Source organism: Vespula pensylvanica, chromosome 2 (assembly GCF_014466175.1).
Source record: "Vespula pensylvanica isolate Volc-1 chromosome 2, ASM1446617v1, whole genome shotgun sequence".
Taxonomy (NCBI): domain Eukaryota; kingdom Metazoa; phylum Arthropoda; class Insecta; order Hymenoptera; family Vespidae; genus Vespula; species Vespula pensylvanica.
The window spans coordinates 17,145,267-17,161,084 of record NC_057686.1 but is presented as its reverse complement, the minus strand read 5'-3'; the positions used below and the strand labels follow the sequence as shown (position 1 = coordinate 17,161,084).

General features: G+C 35.4%; 1 protein-coding gene across 2 annotated transcripts; it reads left to right on the top strand.

Moving 5' to 3' along the window:
- The first annotated feature begins 10,629 nt into the window (after positions 1 to 10,629).
- Positions 10,630 to 12,487, top strand: LOC122637998 (putative protein TPRXL). 2 transcript variants are annotated; one of them, XM_043830592.1, is made up of 3 exons: positions 10,630 to 10,807; positions 10,904 to 11,159; positions 11,268 to 12,487. In XM_043830592.1, exons 1-3 carry the CDS (start codon positions 10,685 to 10,687, stop codon positions 11,696 to 11,698), a joined length of 810 nt encoding a protein of 269 aa, XP_043686527.1. In that variant the 5' UTR covers positions 10,630 to 10,684; the 3' UTR covers positions 11,699 to 12,487. The 2 variants fall into 2 exon arrangements, with proteins under 2 accessions (XP_043686527.1, XP_043686526.1); XM_043830591.1 differs by having other exon boundaries at positions 10,904 to 12,487.
- Positions 12,488 to 15,818: the final 3,331 nt, after the last annotated feature.

Here is a 15,818-nt window from a genome sequence, read left to right as displayed (position 1 = left end):
TATAGAGAAACAACTATCGCTTGTCGAATTTGAACTCTATTGAAATATTAATTTAATTTTATTTTATATTTAACGCGTTTTGAACTATGAAATGTTTAAATATTAATTGATTATACTCCGCATATGTTTCAAATTGTTTAAATAATTATGGAATAATCGAAAATATAAATTATTTCAGTTTAAATGTTTGAAAAGGAAGTGCTTCGATATTTATTCATTAGTATTTCGACATATTTATTGGAATTAATTTTATATTAAACGCCTATTTGAAATATTTAAATTAATATAATCTTATTTAAATAATAATTTATATGCTAGTAAAGTAATTTTCATTATTAATTATTCCCACCCTAGCCCGTGATTTATATTTATAGAAAGATTAAATCTAATTTAATTTATATTAATCATATTTTAGGATGTTGCTAAGAATGTTCTATTATTTAAATATTAATTGATTATAGTTTATGTATTTCGTACATCGTTTAATTGTTACTAAAGTAATCTTATTTATTAATTATTTCCATCTTTGCTTATGGTTTATGTTTGTCGAAAGATAAAATTGGAATTTATATTATATCGATCGTACTTTATAATTTTTGTAAAATTGCTGAATATATTTAAATATCGGTTTATTAAACTACGTGTATTATTATATTGTTTAAATAAATCTAAAATTATTGAAGATATGAATTTTTAAGTTTTTTCGTTTAAAAAGAGAGAGTTTCGATGCTTATTCGTCGAAATGCAAAAGAAAATTGGTACGATAATTGTCAACATCAGTCAAGAGTCCATTTTTGTTGATATTACGTGTAGTGAATAACGACAATATGAAAATTTTTAAGTATTGGATTTTTAAATTAAAATTATTTTGCGTTTAACATGTGTTGAAAGTCGTGTAATGCTTAAGCAAATGTAGTAGTTTTTAAATATTAGTTTATTATACAGTAAATTATTAACTCCGCTCTTACCTTATACATTATAGTTGTTTGGATAATTATGAAAAGACTGAAAGTATTAATTTTTTAATGTCATCCGTTTGGAAAGAGAACCCTGTTGCGTTTAATTTGATATTAAATGGCGTCTTCATTTTTAAAATGAAAGCATGCTCATCAAAATCGTTCAAAAATTACACCTATATTCATTGTTGACGTAAACTATTAAAAAAGCATGAGTTGATTAATAGTTTTAAAGAATTATCTTTAATATCCCATGATAAATAATTTGTAGACTGTTGTTGATAAATCATTTCTAATCACTTACCATATTTTCACTGGAAACCATGATTACCGACGGTCGGAAACAGATGCAAATCTAATAAACTGCAGTTGCCTGTGGGTGACACTACATGTACGTTTTAAAGGATCTTTTCATTTTTGAAAATTGTTAAAGATTATTATTCGTATTTTTATAAATAAAAAAACAAATAAAATGTAAAATAATTAAAAATCATAAAATTCTAAAGCGAATCGATATTCTAAATAATCACGATATTATACGTTTTACCTAGATAATTCCAAAGAGTTTATATATATTACATTACACAATTTGAAAAATCTTATCTAAATTTTTTAATAAACAAAGATATTGCATAAATAAATATTACGAATTTCTTTTCTACTTTTTGTAAAAAGTTTAAAGGACCAAGACGAAAACGTTGTTGGCACTCGTCGATGACCGAAGTCACATAGATGCAATATACCATTATTCCGTTCGAAAGAGTACGAAGGGGTTGAAGTAAGGAAATAACAATATGGGTTTGGCGAAGGGGGTAGTGTCACGCTATAACGTTACCGTTTTGTTCCCTATAACGGGACATCGATATTGCCGAGGCCGCGCCAAGTATTCAGAATGCCCTTCAAGAATTTTAATGCGTCGGAGAAAGAATTTATTGCAACCTAGAATGCGCAGTAATGGCGGAAATAAGTATAAAAGTCGTGGAAAAGGGTGCGCATTGTCGCCGTCTAATGGCTTGCCTCGGGCGTTCTACAGTAACGTCGTGTGCACGCACCACCCATGCAGTGCTGTCTATCCGAGGGGCTCCGTTTAGGGTCTTAGGCTTTTAACCACCCTAAGCTTCGCTCCATCAGGTGCATTAAAAGAGTCTGCATTCTTTTCCTTCTCTCTCTCTCTCTCTCTCTCTCTCTCTCTCTCTCTCTTTCTCACACTCTTTCTCTTTTTCTCTCTTCCTCTCTCTCTTTTTTTTCTTTGATGTTTGGCTAGGTATCTAGGTAGGTATACATTCACTTCTATTCTATGGAATTCTATAGATATTAAGTTTTATTCATAACCTTTGAGGTATTTCCTGATTTATATATATATATATATATATATATATATATATATATAAAGAGAAAGAGAGAGAGAGAGAGAGAGAGAGAGAGAGAGAGAGAGAGAAAGAGAAGGAGAGAGAAAGAAGAGAGTAAGAGGGTTGTGAATTCCTCGCGTACTTTAGCACGATCGAATGATGCGTTTTCGCGCCTTGCTTTTGTGGTCGCCCAGAGTACCGAGACTGTAACCATTTTCAAGCGCAACGAGCCCTAAGAGCGAAAATGCACGAGGGAGAGATGAATGCGTCTCCGAAAAGGAAGGAAGGAAGGAAGGAAGGAAGGAAGGAAGGAAGGAAGGAAGGTGGCGAGAAAAGTGAAAGAGGAAGAAATAGAGAGAAAGAGATATAGATAGACAGATAGAGATAGAGATAGAGAAATAGAGAGATAGATAGATAGAGAGAGAGAGAGAGAGAGAGAGAGAGAGAGAGAGAGAGATGTTGGAAGAAGAAGAAGAAGAAGAAGAAAAAAGAAAGAAAGTTGCGTTGTGGGAAATAGCTGAAGGGTCCCATAAAGGCGTTCGCCGTGTTCCAAAGAGCTGAATGCGTCTAGACAGTTCCACTTCACGCAATGAAAACACCGCGAGCATCTCGCGCCGCCATAAAGTTTCATTATTTACTGATGTAACGTGTAGCACTTCTCTCTCTCTCTCTCTCTCTCTCTCTCTCTCTCTCTCTTTCTTTGGCTCGCTCGCTTGCTCAGTAGCAAAGCTAAGTTTTTCATTCACCGTTCTAGGCGTCTTCCAGTCTTCCACGTTATTAATCCGGAAGAAATTCTAGACCAGCGAGAAGATACACAGACGGTTTTAATAAAGCCTTGCATCTCGATAACATACGTAAGTATTTGCATTGAATTTTTATCCTTAGATTTTTTTCGACGTTACGAGGAAAAAAGAGAGAGAGAAAAAGAGAAAGAAAAGAGAGAGAGAGAGAGAGAAAGAGAAAGAGAGTTTACGATGATAATAAATAAATAAATAAATAAATACGTAAATAGTAGAAAATCCAATGATCTTTTAACGATGCGAGAGAGAACATTTTTATCGTATTATTAAAAGAGAGAGAGAAAGAGAGAGAGAAAGAAAGTTTCCTTTTTAAAAAGGAAACTTTTACTTCATCGAGGAAAATCCTCGCTGAGCTCAACCGTTATAAATACTCTATAAAGAAAAAATTCACGGGAAATAGGAAGATCCAAGTTAGAGTCCCTGTTGGCCGCGTCAAAGGACACGTTATTTTCTACAAATCGTCAAAGGCGAAACGCTCAAAGAACTCGTTGGAATTACCAGACGTCTAATTTGTTCTTAAGAATCGCCTTGAACCGAGTTATTTCTAAGGAAACCTTCCAAAGGAGGTGGAAGAAGAAGAAGAGAGAAAGAGAGGGAGAGAGTAAGAGAGAGAGAGAGAGAGAGAGAGAGAGAGAGAGAGAGAGAGAGAGAGAGAGAGAGAGAGAGAGAGAGAGAGAGAGAGAGAGAGAGAGAGAGTGCCAAAAGCTCGTTTTCCAAGAGCGACAACTTCTTGAATCGAGCGTAAAGACCGACTTTTCACCTCGCTGTAATCAAATATTGTATTTCCGGGAAAGGTAACAAACAATGAGTCGGAAATTGCTGGATCGCGGAAAACTTATTCCGCTGTGAATTTCGTTCGTATACGGTAGAGTTACGTATACAAACTGGGACGGGATACATGGCGATTCTTAATTAAATAGGAATAAGATTTCAATGAACGGTCCGGAATGATTTCTGCCATAGTTTTCAGTCTTACTTAACAGTCAAATTTACATATATAAATAGAAACAAAACAATGTGTCACGTATTTACTTACTTTATCTATTTACGTATATGTATACAATGGATTTATCTTAGCAGAAGTGGTTATATCATTAACAATACTTATAGATAAATAAACTATTAAGATATTATTTATTTACGTTTATGTCGCGTTTAATATGTCCTGTTTGATTTTGTATTTGAATCAAGGTTAAGAGACGTTTCGTAGTATACAGTAGTTCGGCGAACGTTCGACGAGAAGGATGGATCTTAAGATTAAAGGTAAATTATACAACAAAATTGTAATACGATAAGCGTAAAAATGTTCTTTCTATGCTGTTATAATACTGTATAGTAATATATATATTATTATAGTAAAATTTTCTTTTTACGCGTTATAATATTGTATAGTAATATAAGTGTATGTATAATAATAAGATAAATTGTAAGACGATTGTGATACGATAATCGTAAAAATTTTCTTTCTACGCGTTATAAGGGAGAATGTAACTATGGTATAAGACTGGTAAATGTAGGAAGAAACTTTTCTCACGAATGATTTACAAGGACTCTTTGAGAGAACAGAAGGGAGTATTCTGAGGTAGAAGAAAGGATTCACGTAGATTCGCACGTAGAATCTCCCCGAATGCCATATCAAACGGATTTAATCGGGTACAAGCACGCGGAAAGCGATGCCGCCAGACGATTGATAAGTTAACGGCGCGAGATATCGCGAATGGTTTCGCTCTTTTGTATTCCCTTTTAAGGTCGGCTGATTCCATTGGGTTGAGAGACCAAGTTGGAAAAGGAGGGGAAGAAGATGGTGTATGTAAGAGAAAGAGATAGAGAACAAAATCCATGCGACACAAGCAGCTTCTCTTCTCCGTTTCGTATCTCCTTTTCGACTCTCCCTCTCTCTTTGTTCGTCCTTCCGAATAGCATAGATCGACCCTTTCTCTGTCGCTTCTCTCTCTCTCTCTCTCTCTCCCTCTCTCTTTCTCTCTTCCTCTCTTTTCCTCTCTCTTTATATCTCCTCTTATACGTTCGCTAACTCCTTTGTAAACGCCACACCGTTTAATTAGTATCTACGTCTTTAGAGATGAGAAAAGGCACGGATTAGATCGTTCCAAAAATGAAGAAGACTTTGCTCGTAGCTTTACTTAACGTTGATTAGGATACGTCAAACGTTATTAAGTATCCTTTAACGATTGTCTATCATTATCCATGAGCTTCTCTTTTATGTTACCTTTCCCCCTTTTTTTTTTATTACTCTTTTCTTCGCCTTTTTACTCTACTTTATTTTACTTTCTTTTTTTTCCTCTTTCTCTCTCTTCCTTTTTCTCTATTTCTTTCTTTCTTTTTCTCTCTCTTTCTCTCTCTCTCTCCGTCTTTCTTCTTTGATCGAGTACTTGAGCGTTAATACGCGCGAGAAATCGCATCCGTCACGAGCACTGTTTCTGGATCCTCGGCAATCAGGGCCGAACGAAATTACGGCTAAATCACTGGAGCGTCGTTTCGCGTCGCTTCACTCTGACACCCTCGTCGAATCTTCCTTCGTTCCGGAAGACACAAGGACGGACGGAAGAACGGACGGAGAAACGGACGGACTGACGGATTGTTAGAAGGGGAGATCGATCGTGGCGAGAGAGATAGGAAAATTGGGAGAGAGAGAGAGAGAGAGAGAAAGAGAGAGAGAGAGAGATACTTCTTCTTCTCTCTCCCTCTCTTTCTATTTCCCTCTTTCTTTTTCATCCCCTATTCGATTTAATTGCTTTCGGCCGGAAAATATTTCCGTCCAATTCCGGCTGTGGTCTCTTCTCACCCTTCACAACCTTGTATTTCTCGAAATCGCGAAAAAGCCAAGCTAGAACCTAGAAATGTTCCGTGCCACTTTTCAAGACGATAAAACGTGAAAATCTTTTCTGGTTTCGACTTTAGTTTCTCTATTTCTCTCTCTCTCTCTCTCTCTCTCTCTCTCTCTCTCTCTCGCTTTTTCTCGCTTTTTCTCATAGGATTTATATCGACCATGCCGTTGCGACGTGAGCAATAATAGGAAGTTTAGGCGACATTACGTAGGAGAGTAGGATAAAGGTGCTCGAGTGCTTATATCGTCATTCTCTCTCAACTACAATCATATTCGCTTCGTGCGCTGGGTGGTTATACTCGTTGTTAAACATCGCGGCTGCGACGGTTTACTCGACGACGCGTCTATGTCTTCGTTGGAGAGGTTGCATCTCTCTAACGTTCTGGACCAGCTGTATTTCTCTCTTACTTTCTCTCTCTCTCTCCCCCCTCCCCTTCTTCTCTCGTGTGTTCTCTAGACGATCTTCCATTTACGGCACCGACATACGTATCTGTATTCATGGTACACTGTGCTTAACGTTCATCTTAGAAGAGAATATGGAGCGAGCAAGCAAACAAGCAAGCAAGCGAGCGAGCGAGCGAGCGAGCGAGTCAGTGAGTAAGCGAAACAAGTATGGAGAAAGATAGAGATAGAAGAGAAGCACTTTGATAGCGTAGAAGAGTCCCTCCCTGCTACTGGGCGTCGTCGACCTGGAAATCTCCAGCCGCGGCTTCGTTAATTAGCCACCAAAACCACCGACGTCGTTGGTAACGTAAGAATACGCTCGGTCTGCGAATCCTTCGGGACGTGAAGCCGCTGAAAGCAGTCGGCTTTTGCAAGAGAAAGAAAGAGAGAGAGAGAGAGAGACAGTCAGAGAGAGAGACAGTCAGAGAGAATATGCTCTTCAAAGCATAACCATCACCAGCAGCAATAGCGGCGGCAGTGGCAGTAGCAACAGCAGCAGTAGTAGCAGCAGCGCTACTAATAGTCGACAGGACCATAGAGATCCTTTTTCTTGCTTAATATTGTGTCGCTACTTGAGCGAGTCCTCGAATCAAACGACATTTTTATTTCTCAAGAAAATGAAGCTCCGCTTCTTGCCTCCTTGTGCTCACTTCTTTACTTCCAAGCTTCTTACCTTCTTTAGTTACGTCGATTTAAGTTCTCGCGGTAGATTATGAAAGATGTTGAAATTCGAGGTAGTAATTAAGAAAATATTTTTAATGTTCCATATTAATTGTAGATATTTCAATTTTATATATATATATATTTATATATATAAAGATTATATATATACATATATATATATATATCCCTCTTTTGTCTCTCACTCTTTTTATTTTTTCTTTTTTCTTTTTTTAAATAAATATTAATATGGATCTAAAGTGAAGTTAATGAACTCGGTTATCCTAGTGACCTTTTAGACTTCGACGATCGATATGATACTTAGGAGCAAGAAGTCGAGGTCGTGTTAGCTGGAATGAGAACGGAACTCATTAGAACTGGCACGGGAAGAGATCGTTATATATATATATATATATATATATATATATATATATATATATATATATATATATATACACATACATATATATACATACATACATATATACATACATATCGATGTGCATAGAAGATAGAAAGAGAGAGAATGACAGACAGAGAAAGAGAGAGTGAGAGAGAGAGAGAGAGGGAGAGAGAGTACATATATATATGTATAGGTTTGTATGTGTGCGTACATGCGTGCATCACACAGCGAGTGCATTTCCATAAAGCATCGCCGCCGCAGCTGCAAGTTTCGAATCTCGATCAAATAGCATTTAGCGAGGCGCTGGAATTTGTGGTTGGATTACGCCTGCGGCTTTTCATAGACCGACGAAGCGTTTCGTACGAACTCCCCCAACGTAGATTCTCCATCGAGAAGCAGCAATGTCGTCACTACTCATATCACCAGCCCCTCATATCCATCTTCCCTAATATATCGCCTTCTGGTGATCCTTCGTGTCCTTCTTGAATACTTGCAAATTTCTATTTCGAGTTTTAAATGAAATTAAATCGTTACCGTTACGAATTCAATTGAATTAACTCTAACTATATGATCTTTCTTTACGTCATTGCCACTCATAGGTCATAAGTACCACAAGTGGATTTTCTCTTAGATACCTTCCCTTGTTGATTATTCTTTATTATATTTCGTTAGAAACAAATCTTATCTTTTTGTTCTCGATAGATATTTACTTACCTACTTATCGTATACTTTTATAACGATCTCTTTGTATATATATATATATTTTTATTATTGTACAGATTTGTCGATAAGTATTACTAATAAAGACGCCTATCTATAAACATATGTACACACATACACACAGATATATTATTTTCAATAAAGTGTCGTTTGATAAAAGCTAACGTTCCTAATATGTACTTCTGGTTATTCTAACGAAAGAATTACTTTACTGTACAGATAAACGCACAATCATACGCATGGAATATAATTTTTCAATTTTCTTATCGACCTTATTGATTGATTTATATTGATCGTATATCCGTTATTGCGAATTGACGTTGTATTTTTATTTCTTTTGTTTTTCTCTAATAATAATAATAGTTTACGACTTTTGTTATGTTCTATAAAATATATAATTTTATAGCGATTCGTAATGTTTACGATTAGTTCTTTTTCTTCTCTCAATTATTTTTGGATTATTTTGTATTTTTTATTTTTTACTGTTTGTGTCTTATCTTCTTTCTTTTTTCTTTTTTCTTTTTTCTTTAAGAAAGATTCGATCGATTTGCCTTTTCCTTTTTCAACAGGCAACGATAGAAAGTGGAGAAACGCGAGGGAAGTGGTCGTCTGCTTCTGGCGTGCCATTTTCTCGAACCGTCGGGGCAAACGCGAAGAAGAAGAAGATATTTCATTTTCAACGGTGATCGTTTTCGTTCGACGCAATATGTGTATCCCTCGCTTTATGTAGAGAAAAAAGAAGAAGAAAAAAAAAAATAAAAACAAAGAGAAAAAAAAAGATAAAGAAAAATATCGATGTCAATGATCGTTGGAATTCATCATTCAACGATGTCAATGTTTCGCCATAATTATTATCAAGAAGATAATCAGGGATGGTAGTTAATTAAAAGAAAATATTTTTCGATCTAGCTCAGCAATTTGCTGTCAATGATTCGAACTGATTAATTTAATATCAAATGAAACGTAATACCTAAAAATATTCTTGGTAGTTGTTCATCTACAAAGAGAGTTAACCCTTTGAATATCAATTCTAAGTTTACCCTTAGGATTGAATCTTAAGAAGGGTTTACCCTTGGTCCTCGGTATACTTCTATGTAAATGAGATACTAGGTTCTATATCTTTGAGTAGAATATTTCTCCCTAGCAAAAACCAATAAACTCATGGGAGTTAATTAAACGTATACGTAAACATACGCGTGCGTAATCATATCTTGATTGATGAGTAACGAAATGTGTATTTATCATGTATCTATTAATTCGATATTTTCAACGATTAAATTCGACGATGAGTAAGTAATTATTGCAAATACTTTATGAAACTCTAAATTCAGGGTTGATAAATTCTTTGAATGTCTTTGGTCTTTCTGTGTTTCTTATCTTATCGATCTTAATTTTTCTTTTTTTTTTTTTTATTTCGTTAAAAAATGAGTCATTCGCAGCAATTAATGGTAATATCTCAACGACGAAAGTCATTATTAACGTGTCTCATCATAATACCGGTAAAAGAAATTCAAATATTTCATTGTAGAATATTTCAATGGGCTCTTTCGTAACAACTTCTTTTTCTTTTTTCTTTTTCTTTCTAGAAATACGTAAAATAAGATAACGGTTACGTAGAGATGAATACGAGAGAGGAATGTTCGAGATTACTCGATTTCGTTGTATGTCGCTTTAATCAATCGCGACGAGCGATGAGTTGTTTTATCAATCGTATCTAGTGCCGTTATCGGACCCCCAACGAATATGGTATACGACTGCAACGTGTGTATGCGCATGCGTGTGTAACGTAATACACGAACAAAGATAAATATTGTTCGATATAAATATATAAAAATAACTCATGTAAATAAATACTTTTGCGTTTTCATTGAGAAATTTTGTCATTGTTACATAATACGACATTCTAATGTATTGCGAATCGACAATCGTCGTTAAAATCTGTTTTTTCTCTTTTCTTTTTCTAATTTTTCTTTTTTATTATTAGCTTGGTAATTTATTAAAGGAGTATTTTAATTAATTCGAACGAAATATGGAATAATTTGTGATTATGTAAAAAAATTATATTGAATTATAAAAAATATTAAACATGTGCATGTCTGAATAACAATTTATAGATGAGCGAAGGGTTATTAATAATTTCTTATCAACTTCGACAAATTTGTGATCTAAATTAAGATCCGTTATCTATGTTGTTGTCATTTTTTATTTACTTTAAGGATACGATGTAGTTTAACTCGTATTGTTTTACGAAAACAAAGATTTTCTAGTGAAATACGGAAATTCCGAAATAAATAGACACGAATAATCTTATATAACTTGTTGATAGCGTTTAAGCGATAGAAATCTTTACGTTAATATCATTTACAAACTTTCCTAGAAACATATGCGAGGTTATTGATAACACGAAGGTATAAATACTTACGTGAAACGTCGTTAATTCAGTTGGGCTTTGGGATCCGAATATAACAAATTTGCTTGAGATTTGACGAGAAAAAAGAATACAAAAAATGCGCGGGATACTAATTCTTCTTTTGTGCCTTACCGTGGCCACTTTGGTTATGGGCAATGAGTATGTCTTAGGAAAACGCGAAGAAGGTGATAAACTCGTTGTCGACAAAATTATTAGGAAGGTATGTATATATAAGTATAAATATAAGTGACAATATATTATTTAAAAATTATATAAATCTAACAAATTGATTAACGCTGTTCTTTATAAATTGTAGCCAAAAATATTGGGTAAACATATAACAATTAAAGTTGGAGCTCATGCAAATGAAGACATAAGTTTCGTTCGAGTAAAAGATCTGGGCAAATCCCAATCAACAGTTCGTCCTTTAGTTGGTGGATTAGGCTCACGGAAGATCGTTTTGTTAATCACTGGAAGTTTGGGTGATGGATTATTTATACGATTCCAAGTTCATGCATTGAACAAAAATTCGACAGAACCTGTTACCACTGAGCCACCTACCGAAAAACCAAGTAGCAGTCCATCTACCGAAGTACCAAGCAATAGTCCACCTACTGTAAGACCAAGTAGCAGTGTACCTACCAAAGAACCGAGCAACAGTCCACCTACCGAAGGACCAAGTAGCAGTCCATCTACCGAAGTACCAAGCAATAGTCCACCTACTGTAAGACCAAGTAGCAGTGTACCTACCAAAGAACCGAGCAACAGTCCACCTACTGAAGGACCAAGTAGCAGTGTACCTACCGAAGAACCGACTAGCAGTCCACCTACCAAAGGACCAAGCAGTAGTCCATCTACCGAAAAACCGAGTAGCAGTCCACCTACCGAAGGATCAAGCAGCAGTCCATCTACCGAAAAACCGAGTAGCAGTCCATCTACCGAAGGACCAAGCAGCAGTCCATCTACGGAAGGATCAAGCAGCAGTCCATCTACCGAAGGGTCAAGTAGCAGTCCACCTACCAATGGACCAAGCAGCAGTCCATCTACCGAAGGACCAAGCAGCAGTGCGTCAAGTAAAGCAACAGACGCAACCCAGCAATATATCGAATAAGACGGTAATGGAGAATTTACTAACTAATCCAAACAGTAATGCTCTCAATATTTTAAGTAATCGTATTAAACCAAATAAGAGAGAAAAAGAGAGAAAACAAAAAGTATAACAAGAAGAATAAAGACGAAGAAGATATGAATCGTGTGTTGTGCATTCGTAGATTAACTGTCGTGTAACTATGGACATATGTATTAATATATATCCAATAATATGGATTCGTTAATAATTTCCTATATCACATGAGAAAATGAAGTATAAGATGAAAAATATAGTCTATTTCGTTTAGTTTTAGACTTATTATTATAGGCTTATTATTATATTATTTTAGGCTTATATTAAATGTATATACGTATATTAACATAAAACTTCAACTCAAACGCATATTCTTGTTACACGCATTAAAAGCATATTTTCATCGAGAACAATATTTCTTATTTAATTATTCTAGTATTAACTTACATTATCCTCTTCTATTAATCATTTATTTTAAAAGTGAAATTTTATAATTCCTTTTTCCGCCATACGATTCGAATCGGGGGTGGAGGGAGGAGATAAAAACCTTACATTTACGGGAATATATATATGAATCTTTAAAAAGAACATGCTTCGCTTTGTAAAAAAAAATTCTAAATTTGAAATCCTGCGAATATAAATTTTGTCCCACGATTATATATTTGGAGACATTATTAGCACTAAGCTGCTTTTCGAACGGTCACAAGCGAAGGTAACTGTCCATACCGAAACCAATAAACTGCTCCGCTTTTGCTGGAACTTTATGAAACTTTTAAACAGCTTGGTTATTCTCATATTCTTTTTTGAAAAATAAAAACGAACGGATTATTACGTTTTATATTATATTAATTTACAATTGACTTTACTTTAAAGATGGGTATATGTTCCTTCAGTTACTTCCACATTAAACTTTCTCGTTGTTTCATACTGTATTATTGATATAAAATTGAAGAGAATTTTAACGATTGCCGATGTTAAAAGACGAGAAAGAAACTTAGCCGTATGAAAGTCGTAAAAGAAATTCTTTAATAGATGAGACATACACGTACATTCGTATATTTAGGTACGTTAAACAATTCATACTTTTCAAATAATGACAGCTTTCAAGCAGTGATAAAAACGTGAGCCCCGTATTCATCGGAAAATATGAAGTTGAAAATCGAACGAGGGAATAGAAAATGGGGGAAATAAAAAGAAAAAAAAGGAGGGGGGGGTGGGGAAACAGAAAAAAAAGTTATGTTTTATATCGAAACACACGCACCCCTTGTAATGTACGTTTTCATCGCGTCGTCTCGGTTCAATGCGCGAATCGTCGGACCGAAAGATTTTAATTATTACCGTCGAATCTCTCTCTCTTTCTTTCTCTTTCTCTCTCTCTCTCTCTCTCTCTCTCTCTCTCTCTCTCTCTCTCTCTCTCTCTCTCTCACTCACGTTCGGACGCGCGAAGTCGTATATAATGATAAAATGAAATATGCCGTGATTGGAACGGTGCGTTTAATTTCGGACTGATAAGAGGAAACGATGGAAAAACGTAAAGCGGACTAAAACACGATTTAATTGCGATGTCATAAACAAAGTTAAAATTATTTCTACGTGTATTGTCAACGTCATGAGGTGTTAATTAAACGATAGAATAAAATGATGTTGGGGAACCAATAGTAACTTTATCGTCTTTACAAAACTCAATGGCACATGACGTTAGATATTCTAAATGGAACGCTTGATAAGTAATATCGAAAGTATCGAAAAGTGCTCGAACGGTTCTATCGATGTTGACTTTTCTTCAATTTAGAGCAAAGTTTCGTTTAATTTGCGTTATAAAGGGAATAAAGATAAAAAGGGAAGAAAAGCAAAAAAAAAAAAAAGGAAAGGAAAATAAAACAAAAGAAACAAAAAAGGGCGGAGGAGGAAGAGAAGGAGAAAAGAGGGATCTTGTTAGAATCGATCGTAACTCTCGAGAATTCTTAATTAAAATTCAAACCGGTTGGCGTAGCTCTCGAAGACAATGACTCTTTTCGATCTGTCTACACAGCCGCAGTAATTCTTAATGTTAGAGGATGCCCATAGCATGGTAACGTTCTTTGACAAACGATCTCTTTTATAGGATCCCACAGAAAGTAATCCAAGAGTACAAGGTCAAATAACTAGCATGGTACGCGCGATAGAAGCTGCTTCCACATTCGATCGAACGAGTCGTATAGTACTTCTCGTATAACAAATTCCTGAGTTCCTTTTCCACAGTACTATGTAACTCTAAACCATCGTCTTTCGTAGAAAAGAATCGCTGTTTCTATGTGTGATAGCTCGAGCAACATTTTCAAATTTAATTTTCGTCGAAGTTTATCGCGAAGAAAGAGACGAGGGAGATGAATTGGAAAGAAAATGATACGTGAGAGATAAACGAGCTTGTTTTTCTTCTTTCTCTCTTTCTCTTTCTTCTGCTGACTCTCTCTTTCTCTCTCTCTTACTCTCTTACTCTCCCTCGGGAGAGAGTGGAAAAGAGAAGAAAAATAACCTTTATCATAATGCAACCATTCTCGTGGTTGTTAGTCCTTCTTTTGTCTTCCTTTTTTTCTTCTCTTTTTCTTTCTTTTTTTTTTTTATTTATTTATTTTCTCACACAGCCCTTGAAAAGAAGAAGAAAAATAAGGGGAAGAGAAAGAGAGATAGAGAGAGATAAAGAGCCGAAGGTGGAGAGAAAAGTAAGGAGAAGGTGAGGAGGAGGAAAAGAAGAAGAAGAAGAAGAAGAAGAAGGAGAAAGAAGAAAGAAAGACGCCTCGAGACGTAACGCCTTTTGTGATTGGTGGACGGTGGAGCTCGTAAATGTGAATTATTAAATTTGGACAAAGGTTTACGCCTCGACGATGTACTCGCGTAACTACGTGACCTGCAATAAGACGAGCGAATGCTACGAACTCCCTGTAATCAAGTGCAATCTCAGCGACTGCTTATTTACACCTCGGCACTTGTGAAAGCCCGTAGAACAAGGCACCGCAATGAGCCTCGCGTCTGCAAAAATCATAAACACGGTGTACGTTCTTCTCGCCGTAAGTTCTGACCGCGCATCGAAGATATTCTTTTACCCCGTTCCTTACTTAACCCTAACTCACCCCCTTCCCCCATACACCATATACCATACTCTTCGCTCAACTTTCCCATTTGGACTTATCTCTTTATATTCTGTTTCTTTTTTTTCTTTTTGTCATTCTTCTTCTCTCTTTTTTTCTATTTCTATTTCATTTTTTTCTTCTTCATTTTCTTTCTTTCTTTCTCTCCATTTCTTTACTTACGTTACGCATCCGCTTTCGATTCGGTTTCGTTCTCGGTAACATAGAATTTAACTTCGATATGCGTTCGATCTCGTCCGTTACAAGATTCTCTCCTTTCTTTTCTCTATTCTTATACTTCTTTTTTCTCTTTTCCCCTTTTCTTCCTTTTTCTTGCACGCTCTCCTTCTCTCTTTATTGCGCTTCAGGTGCAAACTGTTACGCGGTAAAAGAGAAGAGAAAGAAGATCGGCTCGTATATTCCTGATACTCGAAAAGGTTATTGGAATATTTTATCTCTTGTGTCTGTGTATAGGTTACCTATGTATGTATATATCTATATAGCTACGTAGTCTGTAAAATTGGATATATTAAAATGCGTGTCCCGATACCGATGTTAAAATGATATCGAGATATTCGGTTATTTCTTGAAAAACTGATTTATTTTCTTCAGACACAAAGGAAAAACAACGGAGGAAAGAGGAAAAGAATTTCTCGTATATTTCATTCATAATATTTAAATGATATTTTTTAATCTCTATAAGCACAAGTCCCAATGCGAGAGTAAAGTATTAATTGCTAATGATTAATGGTAATTCTTTTTTCTCTTTTTTGTTTCCTTTTTCTTCTTTTTTTTTTTCTTTTTCTTCTTCTTCTTCACGATTCGTATAATCCTATGGGATTTTTTCGTGCAATCTGATCTCTAAAAAGGGATATAGGAAGGATAATTTCCGGTTTCGTTGTGTTTCTTTCCCAAAGGACTTTTTAATTACGGCCAGTGAAAGAGAGAGAGAGAAAGAGAGAGAGAGAGAGAGAGAGAGAGAGAGAGAGAGAGAGAGAGGA

Excerpts from the sequence above, each read along its gene's own strand:
- LOC122637998 (XM_043830591.1), top strand. The coding sequence starts at position 10,685 with ATGCGCGGGATACTAATTCTTCTTTTGTGCCTTACCGTGGCCACTTTG. Across the intron at positions 10,808-10,903 it reads TCGACAAAATTATTAGGAAG|CCAAAAATATTGGGTAAACA; the intron begins GTATGTATATAT and ends TATAAATTGTAG.